Consider the following 17,087-nt stretch of genomic DNA (forward strand, 5'->3'; position numbering starts at 1 on the left):
GCAATCTAAGTCTGCATGAAATCACAGGGTATTTGAACTGACACATTTGGCCTAATAGCCTATATTTCTTACATTGGCAGCCCTGAACCACAAGGGAGCACTGTTGATGTAGAACTCAAACAGTAACAGACTTAGAACAGAAAACAAGAACTCACTGCTTCCTTGATTTCATTTTATTATTAAAAACAAAGACATGAACAAATGCAGAAACCTTAGTTTACAATATATAAATATTTACAAAAACAGATTACAGCAAATAAAATAGAACGGAGATATACTGTAAGTGCACATCAGCATAAATAGAAGATAAATAGACCGAACGTTTCATTCATTTCACATCTACGTTAATTGAAGGTGCCTTTGTTTGGGGTCAGAGGTCATCATCAGCTTCTTATTGATCCAAGGAGCTAAAGAGTCAGATGCGAGCTGTGTTGGTTCTGCCTGGGGTGGAAGTGAGCTCAGTTGGTCTGGCTGTAGTGGAGGTTTTTGGTTTCCTACAAATGACAATAAAACCAGAAGAACACACATTAGACCCATTGCAACAGCGTGGAGAAGGCATCATGTCACTCAGCTGTTAGTTCTATAAATTATGTAGATTTATTGAAAGATTTAAATTAGTAGTTTGGTGGTCAATGTATTCTGGAGATGAGGCTTGGATTCATGTCTGTAAAAATACTCACATGATGGAAGCCATGAGTTTTTTCACTGCTGTCAGCTTGGGGTTCAGGCAGTAGCGAAGGCCGCTTTTGATGGTGACACTGTTGAAATAAACAGTAGAGGTGAGCTCAGGTGAAAGGATTCTCTTCACCAACCATGGTAGATAAACAGATTCACAAATGATTCTGGCAGGTAGGCTGATGACTAGAAATGCCTTAAAGGTGTTTTAGCAGGAGTTTTACTACAACTGATGCCGGTGCAAATGCTATTCTAGGTGTTATGGTTCCAGGTATGCCGAGGAAGATACTAGCCTCCAATTAGCACAATAAATATAATAATCATGACACATTATTGCACTGAATTTCCCACATTCCCACAATCTTTATTAAAGATGTTAGTTTATCTTACACAATCTCCACTTTGTTACAGAAGGTGTTTGCCGGGTAGATCTGGATGTCCTTTACGCCAGTCTTCGAGCCGATTCTATTCCTGACATTGTGACACAGACAATATTGTGACTGATGTCCTAGAGAAAAAGACAAGGATTTTTTTTTTTTAGATTTCATTACAAATCTTTTCATTGCACATATTTCAGCTAACAGCTACCAAGATGTATACAGATGTAAAAAAACTAACTTTACACTGTCTATGTTAGAGCTGTAAATGCTGAAAAAGTGTAAAAACTTACTTTGTGCTTTGGTGATGCAGACCATAACAGCCAGGAGCAGAAAAGCCTTCATGAAACTGGACATTGTTGGTTTCCTCTTTGGTTGAAAAACTCTTGTTCCTTGTGGAGAAAATAGTAGAAAGGAGGTGTAGAAACAAGTGCAACTGGAGAGATTAGATAGAGTCAAAGAGAGTGAAGTATGTTGACAGGAGAACTGTGAGGGATAGAGACTGAGGGTGGTCCTAAATACTCTTCTCAGACACATACCTCATCATACTTCCTGTGATTATAGGGAAATTCTTTGAGACTGGAAAGTGAAACTTCAAAAACCACAAAAAAATCCAAAGCTACTTACTCATTCCACTCGTCTTTTCCTGTGGCTACTAATAATTTAACCAGATTTAAGATTTTAAAAGTACAGTTTAATGTCACGTACGATATTAAGAATATAAAGACAAAAGTGTAACTTGTTGGAATTGTAAACCTGCAACTGAACGTTGACATCAAACTTGTACAAACACCACGTGACCTATGAATAAATCATTTTGGACATTTTGCACACGTTGTTCATTTTGATACAATGAAAATCAAAGATCCAAAGATATGGGTAATTTAGAAATCATTTAATGAAAAACATCTAAGTTCATGACGCCATATTATGTCCCCTGGGTTTTAATTTCCCATTGTGTCTTGGTGACAATACAATACAATTATATAGAATAAAGAAACCTTACATTTTTTTATTGTGTCATGTTGTCATTTTGCTTCTGTCACAATCAGGGAAATAAAGTAAAATATGCCGAATCATTTGACATGTCAGGACACAAGTTAGTTTAGATTTGCGTGGACCATTGACATTAACAGCAACACATATTGTGGGCTGGTGAGCTCAACAAGGTCTCGTTCTCTATTAGTGGTTGACACCTTTGGAGCGTATGCAATGTGCGAGGGCTCAGAAGAAAATGACGGTAAGTATGATTTAATTTCTTTCCACTGTAGCTGCATGGTAGTCACGCTGTCCTGACATTTCTAGTTTGAAAAAGTCAGTATTATACACTGCCAGTCAACAGTGTGGGGTCACTTAGAAATTTCCATTGCACTCCATTATTAGACAGAATACCAGCTGAGATCAGGTGCATTGTTTTTTTTAACCAGGGCAGCAGTTTTCAGATTCCATTATATGCTTACATAATTGCAAAAAGCTTCCCAATGTTTTCTCAGTTAGTTTTTTAAAACTAATTCAGATTAGTGAACAGAATGTATATTTGGAACATTGGATGAATGGTTGCTGATAATGGGCAATGTACATATTGCATTAAAGATCAGATACCCACTCAGAACAGCTGGTTTTCTGTTAATAATGGAGTACTATGGAAATTTGTAAGTGACCCCAAACTTCTGACTGGTAGTGTAGGTAAAATCTGATCCTCATTTCCTTATTATATTTTCTAGTTGTTAGATAATAACTCCACTGTCAGAGAAATCTAATATGACCTCCAAAGGTCATGCAGTTTGAAAGGAAATGCTTAGTTTCAGCAGAAAGCATGGTCTAAATGTGAGTTTCAGTTTTATGTCCTCTTTCCCTTTTTCTGCAAGACGCTTTCTCACCTTTTGCCTTTTCTATTTGACATATCTGTCATCCTTCTCTTTTCTTCTGAATTTTGACCACAAAGCTGGAATTAAAGTAAAAAACAATTAACTTACAATGTAAAGCCTGCTTTCTTTATGTTAATGGCAATGAAAAGTATTAGAAAATGATAGAGGACCATAACTGCAACAGAAGGTGACTACAGTATATGCTGTGTTGCCATAGTACTGATAGAAGCAGGGCCCTTGGAAAGACGTATATGTCTCCAAAATTTCAACTTTCAGAAAAAATGCATGTTTTACATGATCAGTTCAACTAGAAAAATAAATAAATTAAACACATTTTCTCACTTACCTGCAATAGCTTTCAGCTATGTAGAATATTTTGTTCTTACTCTTCCCGGTTTTAATATATCTATCACTTTTGGAGGTGAAGGCATAAGTTGGAGATTATTATCTCAAAACCTAGGCAAGTAAAACCAAAACTATCTGCATGGCTGGAAACCCCTTAAAGTAAGTGTGAAAATGTTATTTTATAATATAGAGAGCATACGTGTTATATAGAGCAGCATGGTGGCCCAATGGTTAACATTGTGGCCTCACAGCAAGAAGGTACCGGGTGCTGTGTTTGCGTGTTTTTTTTTACTCTGGGTGCTCCGGTTTTCCCCACCCAAACACGTTCCCCTCTCTCTCTACCTAGCTGATGTGTGGTGAGCGTCTGGCGTCATAAGTCTGCCGTGCATCACCCTGGTGGGTGCTATAAATCGGTGGTGTTGGAGCGTAGTCCTCCCACCTAAAGCGCTTTAAGGTGCCGATGATCAAGCGCTATATGACTGTAACTAAATATTATTATTTTCTCACCCTTTAAGCGAGGTGACAAAATATATTTGAGACAATACAGTGGGATTTGTGACTAAGTGGAGCATACAATCCTACTACGCATTTTAGAAATCATCATAGTTGGACAGACATACTTTAACTCTAATGTTCTTTTTACTTTCAATAAATCTGGACTTGAAAATTCGTTGATAGTAAACATTTATTTTTTGCTCAATGTTCCACCAACCTACACTTCTTAACCCGGGAAATAGAGACCGAGTGTGTTGAATTCTTCAGAAATCGGTCAAGGCCAAGCTGTGCTAATTCAAGACACAGGGTTCACCCCTGACAATAAAGAACAGTGAAAGGGACTTTCATCTGTTTCTACATATGTTACAGACCAAAGAACAGCAGTCAAGTGGTCAGCAAGTGCCACTTCTTTAAAACCAGTATCACAGAAGACCTTGTGACACAATTTAAATCCTTTTCCAACACAATAAATGTAGGTGTAGAAAAATGTGACTTATATCAGGACCTTCTCTGGTTGACTTACTGGTGGATTTATTTATCACGTGGTGCTTTGCAGTGGTACAGTATACTGCTGCTTTCTCTGATGAACTGACTTTCATTCTGACAGACATACTGCACTGAGCAAGTTTGAATATTTATGAGCCAAGACAGCATGGCTGGTATTGTTTTCACCTTGATCGTGTGTGTGTGGGTGTGGGTGTGTGTGGGTGTGTGTGTGTGTGAGTGTGATCTAGCTGCCATTAGCTGTGGCCGGAGGCATTTTGGGTTGTTCATCAGTCCGTCTGTCTGTCCGTCTTATTCTTGTGAAAGCAACATCTCAGGACCCCTGGAGTGAATTCATTTTTAAATTTGGCAAAAAGATCATTTTGGACTCAAAGATGAACTGGTCAGATGTTACAGGTTGAAGGTCAAGATCACTCTGACTTCACAAAATGCATCTTTGGCCATAACTAAAGATTTCATATGCTGTCTCCTATATCCCAGGACTTGTTTAAGCCTCTCCACCAGCAAAAGTTTGTCCCAGTCTTTTAAACGTAATATCTCAGGAACACCTTGAGGGAATTTCTTCAAATTTGATACAAATGTCTAATTTCAATCAAGGACAAAGTTATTTCATTCAGGTCAAAGGTCAAAGTTACAGTGACCTCACATAACACTAATTATGCTAATTATGATAATTATGACAACACTTCACACAAATGTCTAAAAGGATACAATAAGGAATTGATGCCCTTATATCCAAAAGGCCAAAGGTCAACTACCATGTGACGTCTTAATGATCTTAACACATTTCTGGCCATTATTCAATACCATAACCCTGGAACGGAAGGAAATGTTGTGACCATATTTTACATTTGGGTGGAAACTGAATTGGTTGCCAACCTTGAAACTGTGGGGATTGTATGGATCTTCTGTTATGCGGGGTTGAAGATGTGTGTGTTGGAGTCTCGTGTAGCCCAGTTAATGTAATCTGAGCCATTCTTGTCAGTATTAAGTGGGATGATGTGGGTGGGTTATTGAACCTGCAATCTCAGAGTCTGCCTACAGCTTTGGTGTCCACTGGTGTCTACTATTGTAAGTACTAGTAAGACACATTTATCGTGTCTAGAAGACGCCTTAGAGCAGGGCTACTCAATTACAAATTCAGTTGGGCCAGATTTTCAAACCAAGAAAGTTAGCTGGGCCAGTCATTTCATCGGACATTTCTGACAGCAGCATGCAGAATAAGCGGTGCTGGAGGCTTGATGTGGAGAGAATAAAATTAATTGTGGCCATCACGCTGTCCATTGTCGTTTTGATCGCTTAGTTTTGTGCATAACACCGACTGATGCACAATACAGTGTAAAGAGATCCCCTAAGGTGCAACAGTGGACAACGTGCTGCCAAACCATTCATTTTTCCTGTCATGGATGGAGCCCCATCTGTCACAAGCCTGCACACACGCTTCATATCCAGACCATTTCTTTAAAAAAAGCGGAAGTTTTCCCAAATACTAAATCGCCAGTTGTGCGGTTTCAAAGTCTGTGAATGGCCTTTTATTTTTTGCCAATATCCAGGAAACACGAAGCGATGCTGCGGTAGCTCTCTCTTGGGGTGTGAATGACCGCACCATGGTAGTACTGCTCCGGTTGTAAAATGCAAAGAAACTGTACTTTTGCAGCCCACTCTTGAGATCCCTCAGTGAAATTGGTGCAGAAAGTCTGGCTTTTCTCAACGCGGTGCCAGCGCAGATTGTAATCTTTAAGTACTGCAACGCACTCATTACAAATTAAACACATCGGTTTGGCGTTTGGATGTGGCGGTAAAATAAACAAATATTTGTCAGCCCAGCCAGGGTTAAACTGACGGTTTTCATTATCAATTTTACGTTTCAGTGTTGAGAAAGACATTGTGACAGTAGGCTAATCTAGGCTACTACCTGCACAGCCCGCTCTGCATTGTTTACGTGTTGCTAGCTTGGCAGACCACGGGCTGGGCCACTCGGCAGTTGCTTCCGGGCAGCATGTGGCCCGCGGGCCGCCAATTGATTAGCCCTGCCTTAGAGGGTAACTCCCCCTGATAATTAAAGTTGGGCAACCTAATCCTGCATGACATCACAGGATATGTAAAGTGACGCATGTGGCCAGTGCATTTGTTGCATTGGCAACCCCTTAACCCCAAGGTTGCACTGTTGATGTAGAACTCAAACAGTAAGAGCCTTGGAACAGAAAACAAGAACTCACTGCTTCCTTGATTTCCTTTTATTATTAAAAACAAAGAAATTACCAAAATGCAAAAAACTTGGTTTATGATATGTAAATATTTACAAAAACAGATTAGAGGAATTAAAATCGAACGGAGATACACTGTAAGTGCACATCAGCATAAATAGAAGATAAATAGACAAAACGTTTCATTCATTTCACACTACGTTAATTGAAGGTGCCTTTGTTTGGGGTCGGAGGTCATCATCAGCTTCTTATTGATCCAAGGAGCTAAAGAGTCAGATGCGAGCTGTGTTGGTGCTGCCTGGGGTGGAAGGGAGCTCAGTTGGTCTGGCTGTAGTGGAGGTTTTTTGTTTCCTACAAATGACAATAAAACCAGAAGAACACACATTAGACCCATTGCAACAGCGTGGAGAAGGCACCATGTCACTCATCTGTTGGTTCTATAAAATATCTAGATTTACTGAAAGATTTAAATGAATAGTTTGGTGGTCAATGTATTCTGGAGATGAGGCTTGGATTCATGTCTGTAAAAATACTCACATGATGGAAGCCATGAGTTTTTGCACTGCTTTCAGCTTGGGGTTCAGGCAGTAGCGAAGGCCGCTTTTGATGGTGACACTGTTGAAATAAACAGTAGAGGTGAGCTTGGGTGAAAAGATTCTCTTCAGCAACAATGGTAGATAAACAGATACACAAATGATTGGATAATCCTTATTTTCTATTGCACTGAACTTCCCACATTCCCTTATTAAAGATGTTAGTGTATCTTACACAATCTCCACTTTGTTACAGAAGGGGTTTGCTGGGTAGATATGGATGTCTTTTACGTCAGTCTTTGAGCCGATTCTATCATGGACACGTTGACACAGACACTGATCTCCTGATTGATGGCCTATGAAGAAAGACAAGTATTTTTTTTAAAAATGTTATTAGAATTACACTGTACAGATTTCTTCTTTTAGCTACCAAGATGTATGCAAACTTAGAAAACAAACTTTACATTATCTATGTTAGAATTGTAAATAATGAAAAGATGTGTAAACTTACCCTGTTGGGCTTTAGACATGCAGACCATGACAGCCAGGAGCAGAAAAGCCTTCATAAAGCTGGACATTGTTGGTTTCCTCTTTGGTAAAAAAAAGTCTTGTTCCTCGTGGAGAAAATAGTAGAAAGGAGGTGTAGAAACAAGTGCAGCTGGAGAGATTAGCTAGAGTCAAAGAGAGTGAAGTATGTTGACAGGAGAACTGTGAGGGATAGAGGCTGGGGGTGGTCTTAAATACTCTTCTTAGACACATACCTCATCATACTTCCTGTGATCATAGGGAAAATCTTTGAGACTGGAAAGTGAAACTTCAAAAACCACAAAAAAATCCAAAGCTACTTACTCATTCCACTCGTCTTTTCCTGTGGCTACTAATAATTTAACCAGATTTAAGATTTTAAAAGTACAGTTTAATGTCATGTAAGATAACAAGAATGTAAAGACAAAAGTTTAACTTGTTGGAATTGTAAACCTGCAACTGAACGTTGACACCAAACTTGTACACACTATTTGTGTAAATTGTCAGGTGACCAAATGAACACATGCTTCTTTTTCTTCACATTTGCACACTTCATTCATTTTTAATAACATGAAGAACAAAGATCCCAAAAAATGGCCATGTAGAAATTATTTATAAAACATATCTAGGGTAATGATTGCCTTGCTTTCACCTTTGTTGTTATTTCTGCTTATCACGATTTGCAATATAAAGTTAACACCAAGCTTCTGTCTAATGAGTCCAATGCTGGTAAGTTACATTTGTGTCTCCCTGTAGCGTGCATGTAAGTAGATGGTGTTCACATGAATACCTCATTTAAAACAATCAAAACAAAACAAAACCGAATGTTTCTTAGTGACAGTAAAATTCTGTGATGTAAAAAAAGACATTGAATTGATTTCATTGTACTATGTTGTTGTGTCCCTCTTGTCACAATCAGGAAAAAAAGCAAATTATCAATCATCAAATCATTTGACATGTCAGTACACAAGAGTGCTAATCCTCCATGTCTAATAGACTTGGTAAAAAATGCTTTTAGACATTTTAGATTTGACAACACAAAGTGTTGGCTGGTGATCTTAACATTTGGTTCCGTGTGTATCAGTGGTTAACACCTTTGGAGCGTACAAACCTGCGAGTGAAAATGACGGCAAGTATGATTTCATTTCTTTCCCCTGTAGCTGCGTGGTTACACTGTCCTGACATTTGTGATTTGAATAAGTCAGTATTATAAGTAACAATCCACAGTATGTAATACAGTAATGATGGATTCTGATCCTCATTTCCTTGTTATATTCCCCAGTTCTAGTCCAACGACAGAGAGCTCTAACATGCCCTCCAAAAGTCATGCAGTTTCAAAGGAAGTGCTTGTTTTCATCAGAAAACAGGGTCTAAATATAAGTTTCAGTTTTATGTCCTCTTTCACTTTTTCACTTAGGCCTACTTCAAGTTGTTTACAGCCAAGGAAATAGTTTTGGTTTTACTTGCCCAAGTTTTTATATATCAATCTCTGACTTCTGTGAAGTGTCACAAACTGGCTCAACGCATGTGACACAAAAGGGAGACCAGACAGGTTAAAATGGCAATTAACCATTGTTTATTGTAAACTAAACTAAAGAACTATCAAAAAAAAAGAAACCAAACATGTATGGAATCAGTGGCATCAGTAGTTACGGTGGCGTGTGGGTGAGTGGAAAATGTGTTGATGATTAACAACTGCAAGAGAAGAGAAGAAACAAACCCAGAGTAGAAGGTGTGGAGCCTAGTAGACGGAGAAGTCAGAGAGAGAACAATCAGACATCCCTTGTATACATCTAGTCTTGGTAGAGGCCCACCCAAGTGTCTACCAATCAGCTAACGAACCCTCACAAACAGCCAGCCCGGTCAGCAAAGCCAACGTAGCCAACAGCAGGCCGAAACGGAAGAGTTCGTGACAGCAAGCAAGACCAAATTCTATAAAGCTAGAAGCCTTTTGGACATTGACATTTTGGAGATATACAGTATGTCTTTCCCAGGGCCCTGGTTACATTAGTAACACAGCACTATATCATGTAATCATCAGTACAAATAGTAGATTACAAGAATGTAGGATTGTCTGTGTGATTTAATATGTGTTATTCATTGTTCCATCTTTTGGTCAAAATACAGAAGAAAAGAGAAGGAAATCAAAAATAGAGAAGGAAAAAGAAGTTGTGATGGGAGGTCTCTTTGCAGAAAAAGTGAAAGAGGACATAAAACTGAAACTTACATTTAGACCATTTTTTCTGCTGAAACCAAGCATTTCCTTTCAAACTGCATGACCTTTGGAGGTCATATTAGATCTCTCTGACAGTGGACTTATTATCTATCAATATATATATATAAATATATATATATATATACACACACATTTATATGTACATATAGATATATATTATACAGTATATATAATAAGGAAATGAGGATTCAAATCCATCATTATAGAATTCATCATTGTCTTGCATACTGTGGATTATTACTTATAATACAGATTTATTCAAACCACAAATGTCAGGACAGTGTAACTACCACGCAGCTACAGTGGAAATAAATGAAATCATACTTGCCAACATTTTCACTCGCAAATTTGTACGCTCCAAAGGTGTTAACCACTGACACATGCAGAACTTTAAGATAACCAGCCCACACGTTCTGTTGCCCTATCTAAATTGTCCACGCAAATCTGAACTAACTTGACTGAAATTTCATCAAAAAGCATTTTTCTATCTATTAGAAATGGAGGATTAGCACTCTTATTTACTGACATGTCAAAGGATTCAGCTTTTTTTTTTATTGTGACAGAAGGAACATAACAACATGATACAATGAAAGCAATTTAAGAATTTCTTTGATAGTGAACATTCATATTTGCTCGATGTTCCACCAAGTTACATTTCTTAAGTTTGTTTTAATTCTTTAGAAATTGGTTAAAGCCAAGCTGTGCTAATTTAAACGTACAATGTTTTGCTGCTAGGTTAATCAAAATAATAACAAAAGACTGATCCACAGTATTCATGACATCGTGAATAATGTGGAATCCTGATTCTGTTTTACATATTAACAGCTCTGAACTGGATGCACATGCATGATCCTCATGTCCACTCATACAGTCATACACTGTGTGTACACCTGGTCTGAAGCATGAGTGAGGTGCACATTCTTCCTTTATCATTCCTTCACCAGTTTATGTCTGGGAAAAGGCGTACACTTTTTTGTGTGCATACACATCGTTTACATAATCAGGCCCCAAATAAAATGTACAAACTACTTACTAAATGAAGCATTTCAAAGCTTTACAACTCAGTGGCATCGGATCTACTTTAGCAGATTATGTTGATTTAACAAGAAAACGTTTAACAAAAAGCCAGTAAACATGAATAAATCGTTTTCAGTAGACATGCTTCTAATATGGGCAATTTATGTTTTTTATATTTGCATGTTGATCCAACAGATTTTTTTTTCAATATGGGGTGGAGGTGATCTCAGTTGGTCTGGTTGTAGTGGAGGTTTTTGTTTTCCTAGAAATGACATTAAAACAAGAAGAATACAAATTACAAAACGTAACAACCACGTGAAGAAGACATCATGTCCCTCATTACTGTTATTTCTATCAAATAGGGAGATTTACTGAAATATTTAAATAATAGTTGAGTGGTAAGTGTATTCTGTAGATGAGGCTTGTATTCATATCTGTAAATAGACAAATCTGTTGATGGGGCCCCTTTCTGCTTGGGTCCCCCATCTGAATTGACTAGTCTAGAGTGCATTGACAACATTTTGTTTCCGGGACAGTTCCGGATGTCCTTTATTTAGGCTGGACATCCGTCACCTTTCTTCTTTTGTGTTGGAATTTTACAGGATAAACCTCTGTATTTTTTTCTTTGCACTTTTCAAAAGGAAATAAGAAAAGAGCACAGAATATTTTTTAGCCTTTTGGCTTCTGGATTTCTTTCTGTTGTAAGTTAAGACATGTGGCTATGCTATTGTGTTGTCTGTATCTCACCAGATGTGTTTACAGCAGTGTTTTAAAATAATTTTACAGATGCATGACTTGGACGGAAAGAAATTAAAACCTTCATTCTAGCCTCTGTGTCAGTGAGGCTTAGAATCACCATGACACTTGTAATAGAAACTTTGAAAGTGTTAGCTTCACAAGATATCAGGCAAATCCCAGATGGCATGTATTTGGGAGCTGTACCACATTTAATTTGAGTATGACGTTTTGACAAAACAGCATGGATTTTCAAGAGTTTCTCAAGAGGCTTAGGCCCTTAGACTTGCTTTTTATGGAATTCATTGTTTGTTTAATATCTTCCATTTATGTTTAAATTAATATGAAGCACTTATATTAAAAAGCTATTATTTTAATTATTATCATAGTTATTATAAATATACTCACATGATGGAAGCCATGAGTTTTTGCACTGCTGTCAGCTTGGGGTTCAGGCAGTAGCGAAGGCCGCTTTTGATGGTGACACTGTTGAAATAAACAGTAGAGGTGATTCTCTTCACCAACCATGGTAGATAAACAGATACACAAATGATTCTGGCAGGTAGGCTGATGAATAGACATGCCTTAAAGGTAAAGGTTATTTTTGCTTTAGCGGGAGTTCATTATAATTTTCACTGAGGCCCGCAAAAATGCCACTCTAAGTGTCATGGTTTCAGGTTTGCTGAGGAAGATACAAGCCCATTAGCCCAAAAAACGCAAACACCAATCATCATTTTCTAATTTCTCAATTAAAGATGATTCATCTTACACAATCTCCACTTTGTTACAGATGGTGTTTGCTGGGTAGATCTGGATGTCCTTTACGTCCGTCTTTGAGCCAATTCCATTCCTTACACGTTGACACAGACACTGCCTTTGTTCTTGTACTATGTAAAAAGGGAGGAATACAGTAATTTAATTTCTTCTAAAAGCTACCAAAACATGTTGAAATGTGTCAAAAATTCAATATTTTTCTTCTCAGTGTCTTTCAACAAACAAACCTTGTTGGGCTTTAGAGATGTAGACTATGACAGCCAGGAGCAGAAAGACTTTCATGAAGCTGGACATTGTTGGTTTCTTCTTTGGTCGAGATGATAATAGTGCTTGCAAAAGATCTTGCTCCTTGTGGAAAAGATGATCCAAAGAAGCTGTATTAAACACAGCTAGAGAGATTAGCTAGAGTCAAAGAGGGCAAAGTTTGTTTCTGGTGGATGTTAGTGTGTGTGTGTGTGTGTGTGTGTGTGAGAGAGAGTGGGTGTAGAGCATTATAGCCTATGAGACTAAGCTGCTATGAGCCGTCCGGACAAAGTTGAGGGACACATGGTGTTGGTGGGTTATTAAACCTACACTTTCAGAATCTGCACCCAGCCTTGGTGACCTCAATCCGATACATGTAAGTAACAGTAATGGTAATTGATTGTGTCTAGAAGACACTCCCGCAGGAAGGACCTTAGAGGTCGCCTAAGGTCCTCCAAAGTTAGGGACCGTTAGGATTTGTCAACTGACACATGTAGGCTGCTACAGGGTTCAACACTTAGGGTTGCCCGATTGCCCGGCACAAATAAAATGCCACGTCTCTCACTCCCTTGTTTGATCGGGCGAGTTGTAAAAAAAGAACAGCAACAGGAAACTCAGGTTGGACAGACAGTCTGGTTATCTGTCTCAATTTACCACGCAGAAATCTGAGGGGCAACTAACAATAGTCCTCATAAATCCACACAAAGAAATGGACATCCGGCCAAAAAGAGGGACGTGTTCAGCCAATACTATTGAGCATGGATCGTGATCCTTCCCAACGCACCCTAACTGTCCTTCCTGGAGGAGATGTCTCCTGGGAAATGAGGTTACTGTTATGGTTGATGTACACTGTGGTATTTTTTGAAAGCAGGGATTGCCATGCTTCCCAGCATAGTAGCATAGCAGTTATTTGTTGTTGTCATTTAGAAGAATTTCTAATTGGGGAAACAAACTACACACCATAGCTTTAACATGAGTGACTTGTCTTAGTATTAAATGTGCTCTTAGCAATGTTGGGTGACCTCCCTTTCATGCTTCTGCACACTAACCCTCCAACCCCCACCCCAAAATCCTTCTTGTTGGTTATTGGCTGGTACACTGCTTGTCTTTTTTGGCGAATAGTGGGGAGATGTTGGCAGTGTGTGACAAGAAATGTAACTTAAACAACGCGTGTCATCGTTTAGAGCACCTTTAAGCCTATCTCTACTTGATTACTGTAATGCAAAATTGCAAAGAATTAGTGTTAAAATGCTGTATTACTGTGTCATTACTTTGACTTGTTATCAGGTGTTTACCGTGTCTCGCCAGAAGCAACCAGTTTATATGACGCCATTGACAGGCAATCAGGTGATACACTCCGTGTCTGAGAATAAAATCCAATTTCTATTGGTTTTAACTTTGTTGGAAACATTTCGAATAGTTTAGTACACAACTCAAAAACAATTTAATGATGAAATGCTACATAGCTTCACCTCCACTGTCAGATAGATCTAGAATGCTATGATCTCCCAAAGTCATGCGGTTTAAAGGAAATGCTTGGTTTCAGCAGAATACTAGCAGTCTACTTTCAGTTATATCCTCTTTCACTTTTTCTTGATATCACATCACAACTTATTTCCTTCTCTATTTTTCATATCCTTCACTTTTCTTTTATATTTTGACCACAAAGATGGTATATTGAAAAAACTCAATTTGTACTGAAATTCCTGCTTTCCTGTAATGTACTATAGTGTTTATATTGACAACATTTAGAGAATGACAAAGGGCCACAAAGGCAACGGATGGTGACTATACAATGCTATACCATTGATATCTCGAAACCTGGTCAAGTAAAACCAAAACAATCTACATGACTGAAAACATAAAATTTCATCACATATGATACTTAATTCTCAAGTGTTAACCCTGACTACTTTCTTCAAATATGGACATGAAAATTGGTTCATTGTAATATGTATTTTTGCTTAAGGTTGCACCAAGCCTCATTTTTTTAACCCTGGAAATAGAGACTGAGTTTGTTGAATTCTTTAGAAATCGGTCGAGGCCAAGCGGTGCTAATTTAAGACGCAGGGGTTGCCCCTGACAATAAAGAGCAGTGAAAGGGACTTTCATCTGTTTCTACATACAGCATGTTATAGACTGAAGAACAGTGGTCAGGTGGTCAGCAAGTGTCACTTCTTTAAACCAATGTCACAGAAGAGAGCTTTTGATGCAAACAAATCTTTTTCCAAAACACATTTTTTAAAGTCATATCAGGACCTTCTCTGGTTGACTTATTGGTGGATTTATTTCATGTGGTGCTTTGCAGTGGGACAGTAGGCTGCTGCCACCTCTGATGAACTCTGAAGATTTCATTCTGACAGACAGACTGCACTTAGCAAGCTTGAATATTTCATGGCTTCCTTTCAGTTAATATTTCATGGGTTTTACTTATTGGGGACTGGAGAGTGCACCAGCGTACATCAGTAGATTTTCTCTAACTGGCACAGGAACAAAAAGGTGTGACTTTGCGGTCCGGCTTTTAGCCGTTTTGTGTTGTTGCTATTGGCTGTGTAGAGAGTGAACGTGGGTTTGGGTATGCAATGGGATTACCAACCATACCTATCTTTAACAATTTTTGTTTCCTTTCTGTGAAGCAGTGCAGCACTTCACCAATGTCAATACCACAAAGGTACATAGCCTGGTTTAGTTGCACTTCTCATTTTGTTTAAACAGTGATTTCTACGATTAGCAGAAAAGAGAAAATACAAAGTGAATTGTGGAAAAAATGTCATGCTGGATTAAAAACAAAATCTGTGGTAGAAAAAGAACTGTATGTAGAAATGTATGTATAGAGATGAGCTAGACTTTTCTAGACTGATGGAGTGTCATCATACATCAACAACTCTGCATTTTAAGTGACTCATTGAGGGTTGTTCCTTTGTGAAGTTCCTAACTGAGGTTGATTGCCTCCACAGAATGGTGGAGACCTTTGGCAATTTGTTAAAGGTCCTATATTAATCATTTCAAATTGTGTTCAAATACATTAACATTAGAGAAAGAATGATGTTTTACAAATACATGTAAAGTGGGTGTTCTTTTAGCCTCAAAGGCCGAGCAATGACAATGACAATGCCATAGGGTGAGTCATCCACAACAAACAAAGTCGCTTTAGTTGGGCTGACAGCCTGCAGAAAGACAGATTTGTAATTTTAAATTCAACTAATTGAAGGTGTGATGAGCGATGTCATGCATGTTTTAAGCTACAACATTTGCTGTCACATCTCTCGCAAACATCTCCTTACTCTCCACGAGCTGCCTGTCCCCAGAACACAGTGTGAAAATAATGCAGCCTCTGTAGACAGCCCAGGGGCTACAAACGGCAACAAAAACAAGGGACAGCTTGAGGAGGAGGGTGGGGCAAGCTAGTCTCTTTGATAGAACATACGACAAACGTCAACAAGAAGTAACGTCACCCAACATCGCTTAGAGCACCTTTAAAATAAATGTGTAAAAATTGTGTTTTTTTCATGCAGATTACATACTCTAATGGCACCATCTTTCTTCCCAAACTGTGAAGTTGGTTAGACTTGCATGTCGAGGCTTGCAGCCTCCTTGAGAAACTGTTCTCCTGTGACCATGAAGGTGGTTTTCTTTGAATGGAACCATCAGCATGTGTGTTTCCATCCTGCATTCCGATGTTTCTTCTAGTTTTGGTCCATGTCTTAATGTTCCCCAATCCTAAACCATGATTGCTAGATTTGGCCATCAATGCAATTGGCAATGCCAAACCTGAACGATGTACTCACCCCAAATATTTTTTCGTTTCATGGTAACCTTGGTTCTCTTAGTGAAGGGACTATCTTTCCAAGGCAAGGCCTTTCGGATACCGTTCCATTTATGTGTATCATTGAACCCATGCCCACCTGAGCCTTTTATGCCCAATTATGGGCCACATGGTGTATCCATCCCCCCTATTTATGGAATATGTAACTCTGTGAACAGATAGTCTTGATACAAAAGAGAACATGGCAACCTTTTCCCAACAAATGTTCATACAATCAGACAGGTAGTAAGCAATCCAACAATGCAGACGTATAGACGTATCGATTTGATGGTCAAACCAAAAGTGTGCTCCCAAAATGTTGGTACTTGCCCCTCATTGCAGATGATAACTTTGTTTGAGATCTACTGTGGCAAGTAGGTTGGCCATATTTGAAACAGCAAGAAAGTCTCACCCAGGGTTCAAACCCCCATGCCTATTTGCGACCGATGCAACAATGCTGCAGCATTACCAAATCTCTGCAATTAATTAGTTGAGTACAACACGGTCATTGCAGAAAGCTTGTCTAAACCTTTAAAATAAGTAACCGAGTTGTGATTAATCAGAATGATCCATAAGCTCTTTAAAAAAAGAGCCAATGTATTTTTTTCTGGTAAACAAGAGTCTCAGCTTGACCACTCTAAACTTGAACTACTTTTGCTTATAAAGTGCAAACCAAATGATTCAAAATTGTTTATCACAATGCATCAACAGCAGAGAGTTCAGTTCAGCGACTTTTTCATCCTCTACC

The 17,087-nt window shown here is 38.5% G+C and overlaps 2 protein-coding genes and 1 long non-coding RNA gene across 5 annotated transcripts; 1 reads left to right on the plus strand and 2 right to left on the minus strand.

Moving 5' to 3' along the window:
* Positions 1-186: 186 nt before the first annotated feature.
* LOC117952090 (C-X-C motif chemokine 10-like) lies at positions 187-7,727 on the minus strand. 3 transcript variants are annotated; one of them, XM_034884194.1, is made up of 4 exons: positions 7,516-7,727; positions 7,240-7,360; positions 7,009-7,086; positions 187-494 (listed from the first exon to the last, which is right to left on the minus strand). In XM_034884194.1, exons 1-4 carry the CDS (start codon positions 7,580-7,582, stop codon positions 416-418), a joined length of 345 nt encoding a protein of 114 aa, XP_034740085.1. In that variant the 5' UTR covers positions 7,583-7,727; the 3' UTR covers positions 187-415. The 3 variants fall into 3 exon arrangements, with proteins under 3 accessions (XP_034740085.1, XP_034740082.1, XP_034740084.1); XM_034884191.1 differs by lacking the exons at positions 7,009-7,086; positions 7,240-7,360; positions 7,516-7,727 and adding exons at positions 681-758; positions 1,066-1,183; positions 1,346-1,555 and having other exon boundaries at positions 188-494; XM_034884193.1 differs by lacking the exon at positions 187-494 and adding an exon at positions 6,487-6,822 and having other exon boundaries at positions 7,516-7,724.
* LOC117952092 lies at positions 522-11,331 on the plus strand. Its single transcript, XR_004658311.1, has 3 exons — positions 522-546; positions 6,361-6,365; positions 11,107-11,331. It is a non-coding gene; the product is annotated as an uncharacterized LOC117952092 (long non-coding RNA).
* LOC117952091 (C-X-C motif chemokine 6-like) lies at positions 10,931-12,741 on the minus strand. The gene is made up of 4 exons (XM_034884195.1): positions 12,519-12,741; positions 12,287-12,398; positions 11,926-12,003; positions 10,931-11,044 (listed from the first exon to the last, which is right to left on the minus strand). The coding sequence occupies exons 1-4, from the start codon at positions 12,583-12,585 to the stop codon at positions 10,987-10,989; spliced, it is 315 nt and encodes a 104-aa protein (XP_034740086.1). The 5' UTR covers positions 12,586-12,741; the 3' UTR covers positions 10,931-10,986.
* Between the last annotated feature and the right edge of the window lie 4,346 nt (positions 12,742-17,087).

Source organism: Etheostoma cragini, chromosome 10 (assembly GCF_013103735.1).
Source record: "Etheostoma cragini isolate CJK2018 chromosome 10, CSU_Ecrag_1.0, whole genome shotgun sequence".
Taxonomy (NCBI): domain Eukaryota; kingdom Metazoa; phylum Chordata; class Actinopteri; order Perciformes; family Percidae; genus Etheostoma; species Etheostoma cragini.

What these genes read in the sequence shown, in the direction of transcription:
- LOC117952090 (XM_034884194.1), bottom strand. Translation starts at nt 7,582, where the DNA reads ATGTCCAGCTTTATGAAGGCTTTTCTGCTCCTGGCTGTCATGGTCTGC. An exon ending in CATGTCTAAAGCCCAACAGG is followed by an intron (nt 7,361 to 7,515) that starts GTAAGTTTACAC and finishes CTTTCTTCATAG; the next exon opens with GCCATCAATCAGGAGATCAG. An exon ending in AAACTCATGGCTTCCATCAT is followed by an intron (nt 495 to 7,008) that starts GTGAGTATTTTT and finishes TGTCATTTGTAG; the next exon opens with GAAACCAAAAACCTCCACTA.
- LOC117952091 (XM_034884195.1), bottom strand. Translation starts at nt 12,585, where the DNA reads ATGTCCAGCTTCATGAAAGTCTTTCTGCTCCTGGCTGTCATAGTCTAC. An exon ending in TGTAACAAAGTGGAGATTGT is followed by an intron (nt 12,004 to 12,286) that starts GTAAGATGAATC and finishes TTATTTCAACAG; the next exon opens with TGTCACCATCAAAAGCGGCC. An exon ending in AAACTCATGGCTTCCATCAT is followed by an intron (nt 11,045 to 11,925) that starts GTGAGTATATTT and finishes TGTCATTTCTAG; the next exon opens with GAAAACAAAAACCTCCACTA.